This window comes from Uloborus diversus, chromosome 5 (genome assembly GCF_026930045.1).
Source record: "Uloborus diversus isolate 005 chromosome 5, Udiv.v.3.1, whole genome shotgun sequence".
NCBI classification, from domain to species: domain Eukaryota; kingdom Metazoa; phylum Arthropoda; class Arachnida; order Araneae; family Uloboridae; genus Uloborus; species Uloborus diversus.
The window spans coordinates 4,785,850-4,801,371 of NC_072735.1; the positions used below are offsets into that span (position 1 = coordinate 4,785,850).

A 15,522-nucleotide genomic window follows, 5' to 3' on the forward strand; every position below is an offset into this window, starting at 1 on the left:
TACATTGGTAAAAGATAACCATATTTAAAATATCTCTATGACTCCAAAATTTACTATTGATGGGAATAACTAAAATCTTTTCAATATGTGTTCGGAAATTTAAAAAGCTCAATTTAAGGAAATAGAACCTTTAATATAGTCAAGAAAAGAGTATTTGCGTAGTCGTTCAATCAAGTAATAGAGAGCATGTATTTTTATGCACTTTTTTATTTTTTCTAAATCGCTAAATAATTATGAAAAGTTGAATGTTATGTTATAAATGACAATCGTTGATGTTTTTGATACAGTTAAAGAAGCAATAATAGGATTTTGGAGAACTGAAGAGAATATACTACAAGTCCAGATGCTGAATTTATTTGAAGTGTTAGTAAACTATATCCGTACTTAAGAATACTTCGAGAAAATAAGAGTAAACCTAATTGTTTAGTGTCACCATGTTAACTTGGTGCATGGCTTTGTACGGGGTAATTTTTGATCGGGAGGAAGGAGGAAACATTCTCTTAGATTGACACAACGCCAATAATCGTTATTGCAAAGGAACAGGCTTTTCTCACCCCTATTCAACTAAAGAATTCGTTTAAGCCACAGCGGATCAGAAGTCATTTTTATCAGAGCTAGACAACAACTACTCATGAGTTTAGTAATTTATAAACTCTTTCTGAACCAATTTGTGGACGTAGTGTGAATAGTGGAATAACTACCTTTTTTCTCTTTCAAAGGGGCCATTCCGGATGCTGTCCTAGTGAGTGGTGAAGCCTTACCTTTTTATTTGGAACTGGAAGTCGTATTGCCAGTCTCTTTATCCTTATTAGTAGTTGTTGCGGTACTGGTTCTAGTTTGTTTAATTGTGAAGAAAAGAAATCCTACGGAAAGATCACAAACAGGTAAAAAGCACTTTAGTGAAAGGTTAATTGACATAACTATTTAGTATACGATACGTCATTTCATCAGTCACACCAAAACTGTTAGAGTTTCAGTTTTCACCTGATGGATTGAACTGTTAGATTGCTTTAAGGAACATAAATTTTGCGAGAAATGATTTATTTGAGAGTAAAACCTGTACATTTTATTGTAAATGTCTTCTAAAAAGATTATGATGATGTATTTGCTTTATGTTTTCTGTTTTGTTTTGTAGTTGAGTTATTGACATTCAAAATATTAATAAGAATAGTAACGAATGTAGATCGAACGTAATGTAGATAGTGTGGTACATTATATAAAATAAATCGCGAAGTAACAAGTCAAACATAATTGAATTTAGAAGTCAAATTTACAATCTAAAAATCCAAAGTTCTAGAGAAAAGTAGTATAATGTGATTGCTAATTGAATGAAAACAACTTCTTTTTTTTTTGCAAAATATAAGTTTTTTTTTTCTACCGTTATTTTTTGTGGGCACGAAATAGACAACATACATTTGCTGTCATCTATGAATAAAGACATGATACACAAAAGTAAAGTTTAAAACAAATGAGGGAGAGGTCAACTGTTAGTCTCCCTCTCCTATGTATCTACTCCTCAGCCGTGGGAATTTTTATGAATTATCTTCCTATTACAAAGTGTTATCACGTATCGGCGTTTGTTGTTATTAAGTGCCATTATTAAAATCAAAACATAACTAAGAATATATGCTGTATTTTTCTCTAATGTATTTTCAGCAGCAAGTACGACCTATGTTTCACGAAAGTCACAACGACCTTTGTTATTATTAAGTGCTATTATTAAAATCAAGACATAACTAAGAATATATGCAGTATTTTCCTCTAATGCATTTTCAGCAGCAAGTACGACCTATGTTTCCCGAAAGTCACAACGGCGTTTGTTATTATTAAGTGCCATTATTAAAATCAAGACATAACTAAGAATATATGCTGTATTTATTTCTAATGTTTTTTCAGCAGCAAGTACGACCTATGTTTCACGAAAGTCACAAGCTGGCGAATCAGTTCACATGTGTGAAATGGAAAAAGCTACCTACCAGAGACCTGTTAGTAGGGGCGATCCTATCTATTATCCTACTCCATATGCTACGACGCACATAGCGGATGGACCTTGTAGAAAGTCATTTGAAGCAGCGGAAAGAGAGGTGGGTCATCACTTGCGATCACCACTTTGTTTATTCTGTTTTACAGGTCTCTTTGACTTCGTTTTAAATAAAAATGCAATGGCCCGTCTTTCTAATGGAAGTTGGGATCGTCGGTAGAAATCTTTTAAATTACAACCTGCTGTTGACCAAAGCCTCCTCTGAGCCACCCTTATTTGCACTTGGTAAAGATTGGACTAAATTCTACCTGCAATGATCCACCTTTTCTCCTCTTTTCAAGAAAGTTTCTTAAGAGAGTTTGAAGCTTATTTTTATTGGAGAGCGATCTTTGCTTGTTGTCCTACACATGTAATTCAGTTGAAAGTATTGCTTCATATCAAATTTTATAGAAATGTTTCGGACAGAAGAGATCAGTTGAGAAAATTCGTTGGCAGTTTGACTTACTTTTCGAATGCCTTTTCTAAAACGGTGGAATAATGGAATTTCATTTCTGGGCCAACTAGATTTTGCAAGCAAAATTATTTTCTGTAGCTTAAAAAAGAATTCAAATAACAAAATCTGGTAGCCAGAAGGGGAGAACCATTGACATGGTTTATTTCATTATTTTCTTTTATTTTTTGTGGCCATTGCTTCATTTCATTTTGTTTCTTACTTTTTTCTTTTACCTAAATGTATGCACCTACTACATTTTCATTAAGAGCTGAGCTAAACATCTTCAGCTTAATATAATTTCCTTACTCTAGAGGATTCAAATGTCAGTTTCACATTTTTTAGAGATTTCGTTTGAACGTAGTAACTATTCAGCATTTGAATTTTGTATATTTAAGTACAATATATCATAAATTGTTTATAAGCACTGTCTATAGAGTAATCAGGAAATTTTAAGTTGTTATGAAGCATTTGAGAAGCTTATAAGCAGTTTGTTATTTTTGTTTAACCGTTTAGTCTTTCTAATTGCATTTTGTCCACAGGGTGGTTGGATCATGGGCAGGTGGAAACACCTTTGTTTTGAAGTAATTTTTCATTAAAAAAATAAAAATAAAATCATTTATATTTAGTTTGCAATTACAGGTCAAAGATTTTTTTCGTCCAATTTAGAAATGAAACTAATCATTAAAAGGGCAAAAAATAGCAATTTGAACTTTTTTTCTTCTTATCCTTTTTAATGGATATTTTAAACATTGATGGGGATTAAAGAGAAACACTGAAAACTTTAATATATAACTTTGGGGCATAAGATGCATTTCAGCTTTTTGAAAAAAAAATTGTAGATGAGAAAAATGCGTCTTATTGCATGAAAAATACACTGTCAAATCAAAAGAAATGCTTTGAATGAAGTAATGATAATACTGTTTGTACATGAAACACACCGCCAGCTTAGTCATTTCCAGCCGAGGGCCGGAAGTTTCATGCTTATTAGCACTCGTCAGCCCGGCATAGGAAAATGACTGAGCTGGAGAATGAAAACCTCTTAAGAAAGCGAAGAGTGCCAAACAAACTGGTAGCTAATATAGAATTAGCGCAGACCAGACGAGGTTGACCGAAGCGATGGTTCGGTTCAACTTGAGAATTGAAGGCAAGGCATGGTATATTCAGTAAATTACCGCCCAATAGCCAGGGCTAAAGCGGTTCCCTGTTTTTAAACCCTGTTTCGCCCCCTAATTTACTGTTTGTAGCTGAAATCTATTTCTGAATCTCTAAAATGATTGTTTCTTTGCGTTTCAGCTTCAAGATGAGCCCCAATACGCCACAGTGAAAAGAACTCCTCGACCTCCAAAATCCGACATGCATATATACCACTACCCAGGTGAGATAGGTAATAGATCCTTTATTTTGTAAGTAAATGTCATTTTCACGCACCTACTTGGTCGTACTTATTAAGGAAGACGTTAATTGTATACAGGATGTTCTAAAAATAACAATCCATTTCCATGAAAAAAACAATGTATTGATTTTTTTTACATGTGTTTGAAGAGATGATCTACTTGGAGGGAGGGATAACCGTTGTTTCCCGGAAACTGGATGGTAAAACCATAGACTAATAATAAGAGTAGACCGAGCTTTCTCAGATTTGCTGATGAAAAAATAGGTTCATGGATACATCATGTGACAGGTTAGAGGCTTGGCCAAAATTTTTGCAGCATGGTTGCTAGATGGCAACATTATCTATAGTTTGGCACTTGACATGTATTTTAAGACGTAATGTGTTTTTATAATATTTTTTTTCCAAGTGCAGAGATTAAACTGTTTTTCTTTTAGTTTTGCATTATTTTGACATTAGCAACTAGTTTTTCATCACAGTTTTCAGTAACTTTTATTTCATTCGGAACTGTTACGTCAGCGTTGGCGTAAACGTAATGGCGTAAACGTTTTGCGTTAACGCAAAAATGTACTAATCGGTACCTTAAATTGAAATTGTAGGTAAAAATCTTACCGTTTGCAGATTCTTTTTGGGCGCTTGCATCTTTAACTGCGTAGTGAGTTATTGAAATTGACTAAAGAAAATGCACAGTACTGTCTAAACGAAAAACTCACTATATTAACAAAATATTTACAACTTAGAATAACAAATTTACAAATCGGAATCTATAAAAGATCATTCTTCCTTGCTCCATCAATTCTATTTATTTTATTTCTCGCGGGCGTTGATCGTCTGCTACGATCAACGCTCGCTGTTGCTAGGATATCCACCAGTCATATGGTTTGGTTTATGAACAGCAATATGGTTGCCATAGTTCGGTCTATTCTTATTATTAGTTTATGGATAAAACATACAAAGAAGTGCTTCAGCTGGGCCAGCAAAAAATCGGAAAACAGTCACCAACGTGGACCAATATAGGCTAGTCGTAATAAGAACAGACAAGGCGGTTGAGGGCAGATGAAAAAAAAAAAAAATTAATCAATACTTACCAGTATCTAACGAACATGGCTGAAATTGTTCGCAAGTAGCCTGATATTGATTTACACCAGTCTTTTATTTTTCTTTTTAGTGAGGCTGCATTAGTGGGGTCTAAGGACCTTTAACCTTCAAAATTTTCGGTTTTCTAGAAAAAATATATGTTATGCATAATTTAATTCTGAACAATTTGACACCTTATTTATTACAATACGCCAAAAACTTTTCAAGTTATCGTAAAAATGCGTAAACTTTCCCCGTAGAGATTTATATTAACAGCAGCTGTTTATGCCTCTTTTTCTCAGATGCCGGTTTCTTCGGTTTTCTCGTTTTGCGCGCATGATCTTTCGAAAAGTTTCTTATATATTTCCGTAAAACTTTTCATGCATGTTTGCCTTAGCCATTTGCAGACCTAGTGCGATTCCCTGATATCACATCCAGTCTTTCATGTGCCTCCATTATGGTGCGGATGTCCAATGGCACAGATAATCTTGACGCCCAGTTTTCACCGGATGGAGAAACCTGGGTTCTCTTCGATTCAAAACTGCACTAGAGGTTTAATTTTGCGGAGCAAAACGAATACTTAGGGCCGTTCACATGACGTTTTTCTACCTCGCATTTTCTCGCTCCGGCTCTGCAATAACCCGGATCAAAAAATTCCTCATTCACATGTGAAAAGCTGGTTTATCCCAGAGAGCGGATTTACCCAGTATCCTTTGCGCAAATCCTAAATGGAGGAAGTAAACCGTCACAGTTGGCGCAGTGCATTCTGGGTAACAACCGGGCTTTTCTCCTACCCCCAAGCAGGAGGAAAAAAATTCCAGCATTTCCCCAGCAAATAACCGGCTTGCGGTCGAAAGCAGGGTTTTTCCTGGGTCAAAAAGCGTCATGTGAACGGCGCTAATGGCGCATAATCATACGACATGGTCGCTGACGATTTTCTATATCCCGAAAACCTGTCCATGCCGCCGTGGCTCAGAACCCGCGACCGCGGCACTGAAGGTCAACAGTTTACCACCACTCCACCTGACTGATTGACCCATATTGGTGGCTGCTTTTCATAATTTCTCTGGTACAGTTGATGTACTTCTTTATGTATTTTATATTTCATTTATATTTTGTTTTATCATCAGGAAGATATTCCCATTATTTCTTCTAAGGAGAACATTTCTTCAAACAGCTGCGAAAGAAATACAGTGAAGCACCGTCTATACGTTTCTCTTTTTTACGTTTTTATCAATTATACGTTTTTTTAATTGGTCCCTGCAGATTCTAATACACATTAACCTATACCTATTGTACGTTTTTTTTTCATTTGTACGCATTTTTCATACAGTCCCTTCAAAAACGTATAAACGGTGCTTCACTGGTACATTTGTACTTTCCAGTGATGTTCCCATCAATTTTTCTGAGGGTGTACTCCCATTAATCAGTTATGCATGATATGTGCATGCGATCATATACATAATATGTCATTATATGAAAATTTTTGAAGCTTGAGGGTATACGCTATATGTATAAAAATGTTTGAGAGTATACGGCGTATGTGGAGTATACCCAATGGGAATACCACAGGTACTTCATAAAAACTAATCGTTATTTTTGGCACACAATATAGATTACCTAACTTTTAACTCGAAGTGTCATTATATAATACTTTCCACCAATAATACTTTTAAGTGCAGCAAATAATTTAGTGATATTTTCTTAGCTGTATATGAAATAGAACCGTTTTGAATGCATATATTCATTAGAAAAAATATTTTGTGTAATATTGTATTTATATTTCAGTTCATATCCCACCAGAACTCTTAGATGAACTACAAGCCACTTCCTCCCAGTGGGATGATGGGGGAAGATCTTCAATTATGGATTCTGGGGGATATATAGGTCAGTTCATTTATTACATAAGACTGTGCGGACTTTTATCTTCCAAACTGCTGAGAATTTCTTCCCTTTTGTTAATTAAGGGAACAGCCGAATATTCTTGCAAATTATCCTCACTCACACATTACAGCTGTTTTCAGTCTGAACAGATTGATGCATATTAAGGAACATAGAAGTGTTGTGCTCAATGCTTGCGAGTCAAATGTCTTAACTATTAAGATCAAGATTGGGTACTAAAGTAAATATTCATAAACTGTTGCGAAACACTTGGATAAAAAATAGATTAATAACATCAATGTACATAAGTTTCACTTATGGGACGTAGGTAAGATGATCAAATGTGTATCTTTTTTTAAACTGTTGGCAAGAAAAAAATGGCAAAGTTATTTAGGACAAATAATACTTATTATTAAACCTACACTATAAAAAGGATTCAGAAACGTTCCTGGAAATTAATGGGCAGCTTATTTGTCCAATTTTTGCCAGTAACGTATCTTGCAAAAAACCAGGAACATTTACCCCTAAGAATCAGCAACCTTCCAGAAATTTGACATAAATCTTTGTGAGGAATATGAATATTTTGCCGGTTAAAGTCTATATTCAATATTGGAAATTCGGTAGATCTTATACCATTGCTTCAAACCTTCCAGTTACTACGACAGCTCCAAAAGCATCAAGGTCAAAGCAGAATTGCAAGTAAGAGTCAAGCATCTCCCACGGTGTGCATTTCCGCAGCTACCCAATGACTTATTCGCTCCCATCGGGAGCTTTGTCAACCTAGACGAAATAAGATACACTTAATAAATACACTCAGTTAATCTTCAAACTGGTAGCTAAAAGTATTTTTAACACCAGTGAGGCGTGTGCATTCGCGCAACTTGCATCTATTCAGGAAACTTTTTTGCGAAGATACGTGATTTTACGGGGAAATAGGTGAAAACCCGTGAAATACTGTAACGTTCCTCGGAAATAATCAGTAACGTTTCGGATTTTTTTTTACAGTGTATAGTGGTTAGATAGATAACTACAAAATATGTTAATCATGGATAAACTTTAGTTTCTGAGTCTTTTCTTACATATCTACTGTAGTCTAGACGAGTAGCACATCTCCAGAACTTCAATCTATAATTTTTCTATTAGCATAAAACGAACATTGTTGCACTAAACATTTCATGGGCAATCTCGTTACATTACCATTGTTGTAGCGAGGGTTAAAATGACATCAGACATATTCTATATAACAGCTTTTCACTCATCAGTGAGTATGGTTTTTACTTGGCGAGTAGTATTTATTCTTATCAAAATAAAGAGGAGTGCTCGGTTCATGATTTCATGAATTATCTTAATCTTCACAGATGAAGTGAGTTTTCAAACACTTGAAAGTGAAATGCAATCATGATTTCCACAGAAGTCATCATGCTATTCTGGATGAGTGCAATCATCTTTTTTTTTTTTTGGTTAAGTTTAATAAACACTTTCAGGAAACACATCATCCATTGCCATAGTTTATTAAACCTACATGAGTTTATTAAACCTAATTGATAAAAACCAGAAATATATTTTCTTATTATGTTTTCAAGCGAATGTATTGTTTTTGGTGCTATTCGGAAAAAAAAAATGAAATGTGCGATACATTTTACTCTCTCAAAACTTATGATTGAAACTGTAATTGTTAATCAAAAAAAATGTTTACCTCAACAGTCGGAAAATATGATGCCCACCCGTCCCAGATCAATGGTATATCCTCTCCTCCCTCCTTCTTGAATGTTACGAGCCCCTCTTCAAGGGCTGTACGCTATACCTCCACAAAATAGAGACTAGGACCTCCCAAAACTTGACCGGGCTCAGCTTCACTTTGAATCGGAATATTTTTCAGTTGCGTACATAGATGGCGCCACGAAAGTTTCGAATAGCAGCAAAGCAGGATAAAACAAGTAAGGGTATTTATTGCAATTAGATAATTGATGATGAAACTGTTTACATTATCTAAAATGCAGTAAAATTCGCTTGAAACGAGCGCAAAAAGACCGCAATATTTTCTTGTTGCAACCGAGTTCTCGTTAAAACGAGTTCGTGATCCTAAAACTCACCCGAGTTGCTTTTTCTCTCTTTTTTTTTTTTTTTGTTCTTTGAACAGAATCAAAGAATTTGGTTAATTTTCTTTGAACTGTATAATTGTATCTTTCTTGTGACATTATTTTTTAGGAATACACATATACGCACACATATATACCGTAAAATGGAGTTACTTGGACCCGAAATTTCATATTTTTGCGAGTTGTACACTAAATTTTCGGTTTAACTCATAAAATGAACTGATAACCTCGTTTTTACCACTTCGCAGACGTTCTGCTAACACCTTAAGCCTTTTTTAAAAACAATTTTAACGCTTTATACTTGGTTTTGCTATTTTTAAATATTGGGTTCAAGTAGCCCTGGGGCTACTTTGTTCCACCCAGCAAATCCATTAGAACAAGCTGTAAAACATGTAGTGGTATCAAGAAGGACCAATGATTTTGAAAGAAAACTTAAAACGTACATTCTAGTGCGCAAACTAGTCATATAAATTGCAAATTATTTATATAAATTAATATAAAATCAACGTATATATGCAATCATATTTGTAGGCAAACATAATTTCTCAAATAGAAATATAATCTAACTGCAGCTAGAACCAATGGAAATGCTCATTATTTAAACGTTAGAAAGACTGAAATTTCCTCAATTTAATGGCTTGGGTGGATTTATTTTCTCTGATATTATTGTCTGCTCTTCTTAGCTAATAAATGCTACAGGATGCTTAGGCTTGTTTTCAGTGGCGTACATATGTTTTTATTTTGGAGGAGGCCCATATTACCAAGATTAGCGCTCTTGCCCTCCCCCTCCCTTTTTTTTAAATTTCAATTTTTTTCTGGGAGGGGGGGACAAAAATAGTGCCCTGATCTTCTCATTTTATTCGAGGTGGGGCAAGGACTTCATTCCGTCACCCAGTGGCACGACCAAAAAGTAGTTTTAAGAGGGCACTATTAAAAAATTCTCACTTCTGATGGCAGGAGGGGGGGGGGGGTATCCGGAGGTTCTTCCCCGGAAATTTTTTGAAATTGTAGTTCTAAGAACGCAGTATTAGGCGATCTGTGCTGATGCTACGGAGAGGAACAATTCTGAGGAACTTCCGCGGAAATTTTTAGAAATTGAAACTTTAAAAACGCCATTTTCGGCTATATTTGTTGATGTCACGGTAATGAAAGGTATGGGGGGGGGGGGTTTGAAGATGCCCCGATCAATTAAAAAAATAAATAAATTGGTCACCCCTTCGCCCGATTTTTCGAAATTGAAGTTCAGGAAACGCAGATTAACTTCGAAGATTTCAGACTAATTTCGCTGATGTTAACTTCAGAGGGCGGTTCTGGGGCTTTCCTCCAAAACTATTTCGAAATTGAAGTCCTAAAAACCGAAGTTTTAAAGAGATATTCAGAGACTAGGTGGAGGGATTTAAATACTCTCCACTTTTAATTTTTAGAAATTGTAGTTTTTTCATTTTCAGATTTCATACACAAGCAATCGAACCATCGTCCGAAAGTTTTTCGTGATTGACATTTTAAAAACGCGACTGTGGACTGTATTAGGTAACGTTAGGTAACGTTAGGGGTTCAGCCATTTTAAAATTGAAGCTCAAGAAAAGCAATCTTGAACGATTTTCGATGCTATTGGAAAATGCGTTTAGTAATTGTCCCGTGGAAATTTTTCGATATTGAATTACTGAAAACGTGATTTGAGATTCTCTTTTAGGTTTTGGTGTGTGTGTGGGGGGGGGGAGGCTTGCGAAGTGTAGCATTTTGAAAACTTTTTTGTTTTTAGACTGACTAGGAAAAATATTTAAAAAATGGGGCTGGGGGAGGGGATGAAAGCGTAATTACCTGATTAATAATCAGCAACTTTTGAAACTTTCATTTCAAAATTCTTTTCAATAGGTATCTTTAGAGAATGGAGACGTTTAGAGGTAAGTAGAGGTTAAGGATCTCCTTCCGAAATTTTTCGAAATTGAAATCTTAAAGGCACATTTTCAGACTATTTTTGGTAGTAAGGATAGTGGTTCCAGGACTCTCCTCCAGTAATGTTTTGAAATTGATGTCAGAAAAACGCCTAAATACATGCGTTTTTAGGACATTAATTTTGCAATATTACTTCAACCAAAACAACTACAACCTATTTTAAATTTCTCGCAGGGGACGAAAGTTAAATACAGAAACATTTTGAAGACCCTTCTTTTCAGACTGACTAGAAAAAAAAGGGGGGGGGGGCAGTGAAAGAAGGAGAGGGGAACTTAATTTGCTAAGCAATAATATGCATCTGTTAAAAATTTTTAATTTAAAGTTTTTTTTTTGAAAGTATTGAGATCCCCCCCCCCCTCATTATTTGCTTTTCTTTTGTAAAAAATAATTTCGCTTTAACAAGACACGTTCTTTTCTTAAGAAAGAGGTACGGGTCCCCTGACCCTTCTGAACACTATTGACTGGTGCCCTCTAAACCAGAGGGTTACTAAACTTTAACTATTCGCGACGCCCTTTGAAGAATTAGAATTTTCTCACAACACCCTGGTCTAGTTTTATTACATATTATTGTTACAATGGACACTTCGCGTCTGCCAGTTCGGAAATCCCTGATATAGCGTATTATAATTATTTTATTATCACTATTCATTATTATTTATTTATTTATTTTTTGTATCTAGAAGCTCGGAAATTATTTGTGAGCAAACTAAAACCAAATAATAACTACATTCGAGCCCGCTTATTAGAATATCTGTTAAAAGAATATTCCGCTTAATATAATACATTTTCAATGTACCGAAACATTGTAATGTGGCATTTTCATCCCGGTTAATGGAATATCCCGCTTATTAGAATATTTTTTCGTGGTAAAATGGCTATTCCTTTAAGCGGGTTTGACTACCTTTATTTATTTGGTTGAGATTTTGGAGAGGGCCCGGGGCCCCCCAGCTCCTCTCTTATATACACCCTTGCTTGCTTTGTAAACGATCTTTTAATTTTCTTTTTAGAGTTGATGAAATGGGCTGATGCCACTGTCTAAGACATTTCTCCTTAATTAATTGAATCTGGACACAATTGTAATTTTTCCTCTTAATAATCCGCATTTCTTCCTACTTCAAGGGGTTCTCTTCTACTTTCGGACCCTTTATATCACCAGATCTGCAAATAAACGGGTGTAAATAGTAACTTATTTCTTTATTTTAAAAAATTACAAACCTTACATAACATAATTTTGTGATGAAATGTGGTCTGGGGCTGCTTGAACGCTGGGTTCAAGTAGCCCCATTTTAAGGCAACCAGTGCACTTTGACTAACTTAAATTAGTTACTCTGTTAATTATATAGCTATAACCTTACAACACTGTTATTTTATTGTGAAATACAATGCAAACATAAAACTATATTGACCTTGATGATGTCAAATGTTTCTATGAACTTACATGTGAAAGTTTGCAGACACCAAAAACAACTGTTTAGAAAACTTACAATCATAACTTCTATCAGAAAAGGGCGGGAATAACAGACACTTAGTTTCATGCACCAGCCTATGCCTAAAACTGCTACCTGTCATGTAGAAGGTTTTTTAATCTGTACATTAAGTTTTATAGGACCAGGACGGATTTTAAACAGTTTTCTCATGGTTTTAAGTAGCCCTGGAGGCTCAAGTAGCCCCACTTTACGGTAATTTAAAATGGTTTTTTACTCCACAAATTAAAATAAGTGCTGCCATCACTTGTTCTCAGGATTTATGATTTTTCACTAACTTTATTTTCACTTAAAATAGTAATGAAAATTAACCAGAAAAGGATAAGCTAAGCTGGAAATCAATATACAGTTTACGAATCACAAAAGTTTTGCTCGTTTAAGTGGGAGTTGCTCGTTTAAAGCGAGTTTTTTTTTTTCCCCATAGACGCAACAATGTATCATTAAAATACTCCTGCTTTCCTCGTTAAATCGTGTTCTCGTTCAATCAGGGCTCGCTATAAGCGAGTTTGACTGTATTTATTACTCTGTCACGAAGCATATTCAAGGTTCATTTTCGACATTGCAAACAATAAGGTTAATCTACGAATCTACTATGCCAGAAGTTCACAAAAACCTTTCCGATTCATGGCACAATTTAAGAAATCAGAAATGCCTCACGGCTGCCTGGTCTAGTTCAACTTTTAAATGTATACACATGAAAGAATAATGTGTATATCCTCGAAAAAATAATAAATCAAATCACCAACTTTTTGATGCACAAAAAATTGCAAATTACCACAATTACTCATTATTACATGTTACCATAGACACATCACTATCCAGTTTGGGAATCCCTGTACTATGCACTTTGTCGATGCCAGTTTTTAGGTGGTGTCTTCCCAGTTTCGTCAATATGTGAACCCCAGTCAACCCCTAAAAAACAAGGGGGGGGGGGGTCCTTGTTTTTTAGTTTTAATCATACCTTTTAATATGTTGAGGGGGGGGGGGTCGACGAAACTGGGGAGAAACCTTTTCGACAAGCTAAAAAATAAATTTATCAAATAGTACAAGTAAAATAAAATAAATAAATAGATAATAATAATAATATTAATCTTTGTAACGTAAATGTACCCCCGCTGCAACGAGTTGTAAATAAACGTGACACTTTAGACAGATTTAGTTGAAATTTTATGACTGTCATTGTTGTTTATCATTTGTAACAATTAAAAGTATTGACTAATAAAATAACAATTGCCATTTATGTGTCTTATATCTAAATCCTATAATTAAAAAGAAATGTTTTTCTTTCAAATATATAACGCACTCAAAGATTACATTTTTGCTAAGTTTTAAGATTCCGATTTGAGCGCCAGTCCTATTTGTTTTCCTTCAAAAAATAAAGAAAGCTCGACAAAGCGAATGGTAAATCAAAACAAAATAAACTTCATTTTGGATAAAAAAGTTTCAAATTTGTTTTTGTTCCTTTCTGCTTGGGATGTTTTAAATTGTTATTACGTAAAGTATTTTTTATTTTGTTAATCGGTAACGTATACGAGTTGGGACCCAAAAGAAACCGGACTAATGGTGCTATGCCAATCCTAGATGTAGTAGAGTGTTCTCCAGCTAGATGGCTCAAGTACAGACCTTCATAAACCAGCAGTTCAAGTGGTGTCAGTTTAGTTGATAATGTCTGATCGTAGAATTAGTTTTCTCAGGTGTTGTTGCTTTCCGCCTGCGAACTCGTTATGGCAGATTTGAAAGAACAAACCGTAAACTTGAAATTTTGCTTCCTGCTTGAAAAGACAGCAACGGAATAGCTTACCAAATGTTTCAACAAGCTTTCAAGAACGATGCTGACCTGAGAGCCGTACGCAAATTTTTTGAATGGTTTGGGCGCTTTAAACGCGGTAGCATGAGTGTTGAAGATCATGCTCATTCTGAGCGCCCTTAAAAGTCTTGAAATGATGAAAACGTGGAAAAAGTTAGCCAAAAAATCCACGAGAGTTGTCGTTTTACGATTGACGAAACTTAAGAAGAAACAAGAATGAGTTGGTGCTCGCGCGGGCGATCAGAAGAATGGTTCCTTCACCATGATAACGCTGCCGTACACTTAGCCTTCACTATTAACCGCTACTTGGCCTCTCAGTTGCGGCCAGGCGTTCCTCGACCCCCGTGTTCGGCTGACCTAGCCCCCTGTGATCTTTTTCTGTTCCCGAGGATGAAAAAAATTCGGAAATCGGAGCGTTTTGATGATGTAGAGGCTGTAAAAACTGCTTCGCAACGGGCACTGAACATGGTCAAAGCTAAAGAGTTCCAGGGGAGCTTCTAACAGTGGAAAAAAAAAAGATTAACAAGTGTATTTCATCTAAGGTTGAGCACTTTGAAAGATACAAAAGAAATTTTGTGAATAAACTAATATATAAATATTTTAGAACAAAAATCCGGTTACTTTTGGGTCCCCCCTCATACACTATATTTCTCAAATTTTAAGGCATATGCTCTACCGAAATTAGTGATGCGTTCTACTTTTTTAATCATGTCTTTTGGCGCCATCAAATAAGATTAGCTCTTATAACGGCTAAATTACATTGATAAATAGATTTTATTTCAAGCAAAAGTTATAACGTGATTTTTTGCTTTGTTTTAGGAAGAAACAAAAGAACATATTGCTAACAGCATCTGGAAGAGAAAAATGGCACATAAGCAACATATGGCCGTAGCTGACTTTTGACGCACATGTACTCCACGGAAGGGAGTACAAATGTACTTCCAATACCAGTACAGTATGTTCACAATATTATGAACACGAATAATATTAAAGTGCTGTGATGTTTGCAGCTTTTCTAATGGATTATACTGCTGTAATATTATAAGTGTTAGACAAAAATATAAAATATAGTTATTCGTGGATTTTTTTCCACTGTTTATCAAGTGATAAGTTAAATGTGGTTTATATAATTGTTTTTTGCTGATTCGCTTGTTTGTCATGGTATTTTTCATTTTAAATAAAAAAAATTGAAATTTTATAATCTTGTTGGAAAACGAAAAAAATCATAACTTAAAATTTGGCTGAAAGTAGTTTTTACCACATTTTTACTTTCAATTTAAATAGGAATTAATTTTTACGATTTCCATTTTGTTAATCACTAATTGGTTTATGTAAGTAATATTGATTTTAATTG

The 15,522-nt window shown here is 35.0% G+C and overlaps 1 protein-coding gene across 1 annotated transcript in view; it reads left to right on the forward strand.

Annotated features, from left to right (window-relative positions):
• Positions 1–15,283, forward strand: part of LOC129222352 (cell adhesion molecule DSCAML1-like) — a 151,641-nt gene extending 136,358 nt beyond the window's left edge. The window contains exons 20-24 of the mRNA XM_054856847.1: positions 720–884; positions 1,900–2,084; positions 3,768–3,849; positions 6,730–6,828; positions 14,988–15,283. Of these exons, the coding sequence (XP_054712822.1) occupies positions 720–884; positions 1,900–2,084; positions 3,768–3,849; positions 6,730–6,828; positions 14,988–15,013 (557 nt within the window). The 3' untranslated portion in view covers positions 15,014–15,283. The remainder of the gene's footprint in view (positions 1–719; positions 885–1,899; positions 2,085–3,767; positions 3,850–6,729; positions 6,829–14,987) is intronic.
• Positions 15,284–15,522: the final 239 nt, after the last annotated feature.